Consider the following 805-nt stretch of genomic DNA (forward strand, 5'->3'; position numbering starts at 1 on the left):
GCTGGGGCCGGAGGAAGCCGCTATTGCAGCTTGAGGCTATGACTTCCCCGCTGGGAACAGGTACAGGGAGGTCCATCCAGGCCAAATGCTCACCCCATGCCAGCCATCCCCATGCTCCAATGTCAGGGAGCACCTGTTTGGGATCCCCCAAGGAAAGCAGAGCCAGCCCAGGGGCAAGGGAAGAGCCTGGCGCCGACTGCATCTCCAGGAAGGGAGGCCCTTTCCCACGGGGGTGTCTGTGTAGCCGGCAGAGGGGAGGCTCAAAGGAAAAGTCGAGAGAGAAGCAGATTCCGGGCCCCGTGGCATGAGAGCTCAGCTGGAGGCAGGTCTGGGAGCTAAATCACGTTGTCGAAGAGCTGCATGGACCGCATGATGTTCTCGTCCTGCGGGGAGGAGGCGGGAAGCGGATGGGTTGGGCACAGAACAGCAATTTGGGCAACTTCCCCCAAACCTGGCTTTACCCTCATGGCAGCTCTGACCCATGGATCAAGAGCCCCAGGGATTACAGTTTCCAAGCCCTGCTGGGGTGCATGGATCTCCCCTCATCTGCACAGGGGCGCCGGCATGGATACAGTTCCCAAATCAGAGCCCCAGCCTTGCCCCTGGGAGCACTGCCTTCATTCCTTCTCTGCCAGGAGGGCGATGTGGGGACAGAGGTCCTGAAGGACAGGGAAGTGGCCCAGCCCTAGCACAGAGCTGCTGGTGGCCTTACCTTCTGGCAGGACTCCAGGAACTCCTCGATTGTCACCACGCCATCCTTGTTTCGGTCCATTTTCTGCAAACACAACACGGGGGGTATGGCAGG

At 60.2% G+C, this 805-nt stretch overlaps 1 protein-coding gene across 1 annotated transcript in view; it reads right to left on the reverse strand.

Moving 5' to 3' along the window:
* Nucleotides 1–335: 335 nt before the first annotated feature.
* The window catches only part of LOC104276714 (Kv channel-interacting protein 2-like), a 13,801-nt gene continuing 13,331 nt past the window's right edge, over nt 336–805 (reverse strand). Inside the window, exons 7-8 of the mRNA XM_009873133.1 lie at nt 713–775; nt 336–383 (exon numbers count right to left, since the gene is read on the reverse strand). Of these exons, the coding sequence (XP_009871435.1) occupies nt 336–383; nt 713–775 (111 nt within the window). The remainder of the gene's footprint in view (nt 384–712; nt 776–805) is intronic.

This window comes from Apaloderma vittatum, unplaced genomic scaffold, assembly GCF_000703405.1.
Source record: "Apaloderma vittatum isolate BGI_N311 unplaced genomic scaffold, ASM70340v1 scaffold25457, whole genome shotgun sequence".
NCBI classification, from domain to species: domain Eukaryota; kingdom Metazoa; phylum Chordata; class Aves; order Trogoniformes; family Trogonidae; genus Apaloderma; species Apaloderma vittatum.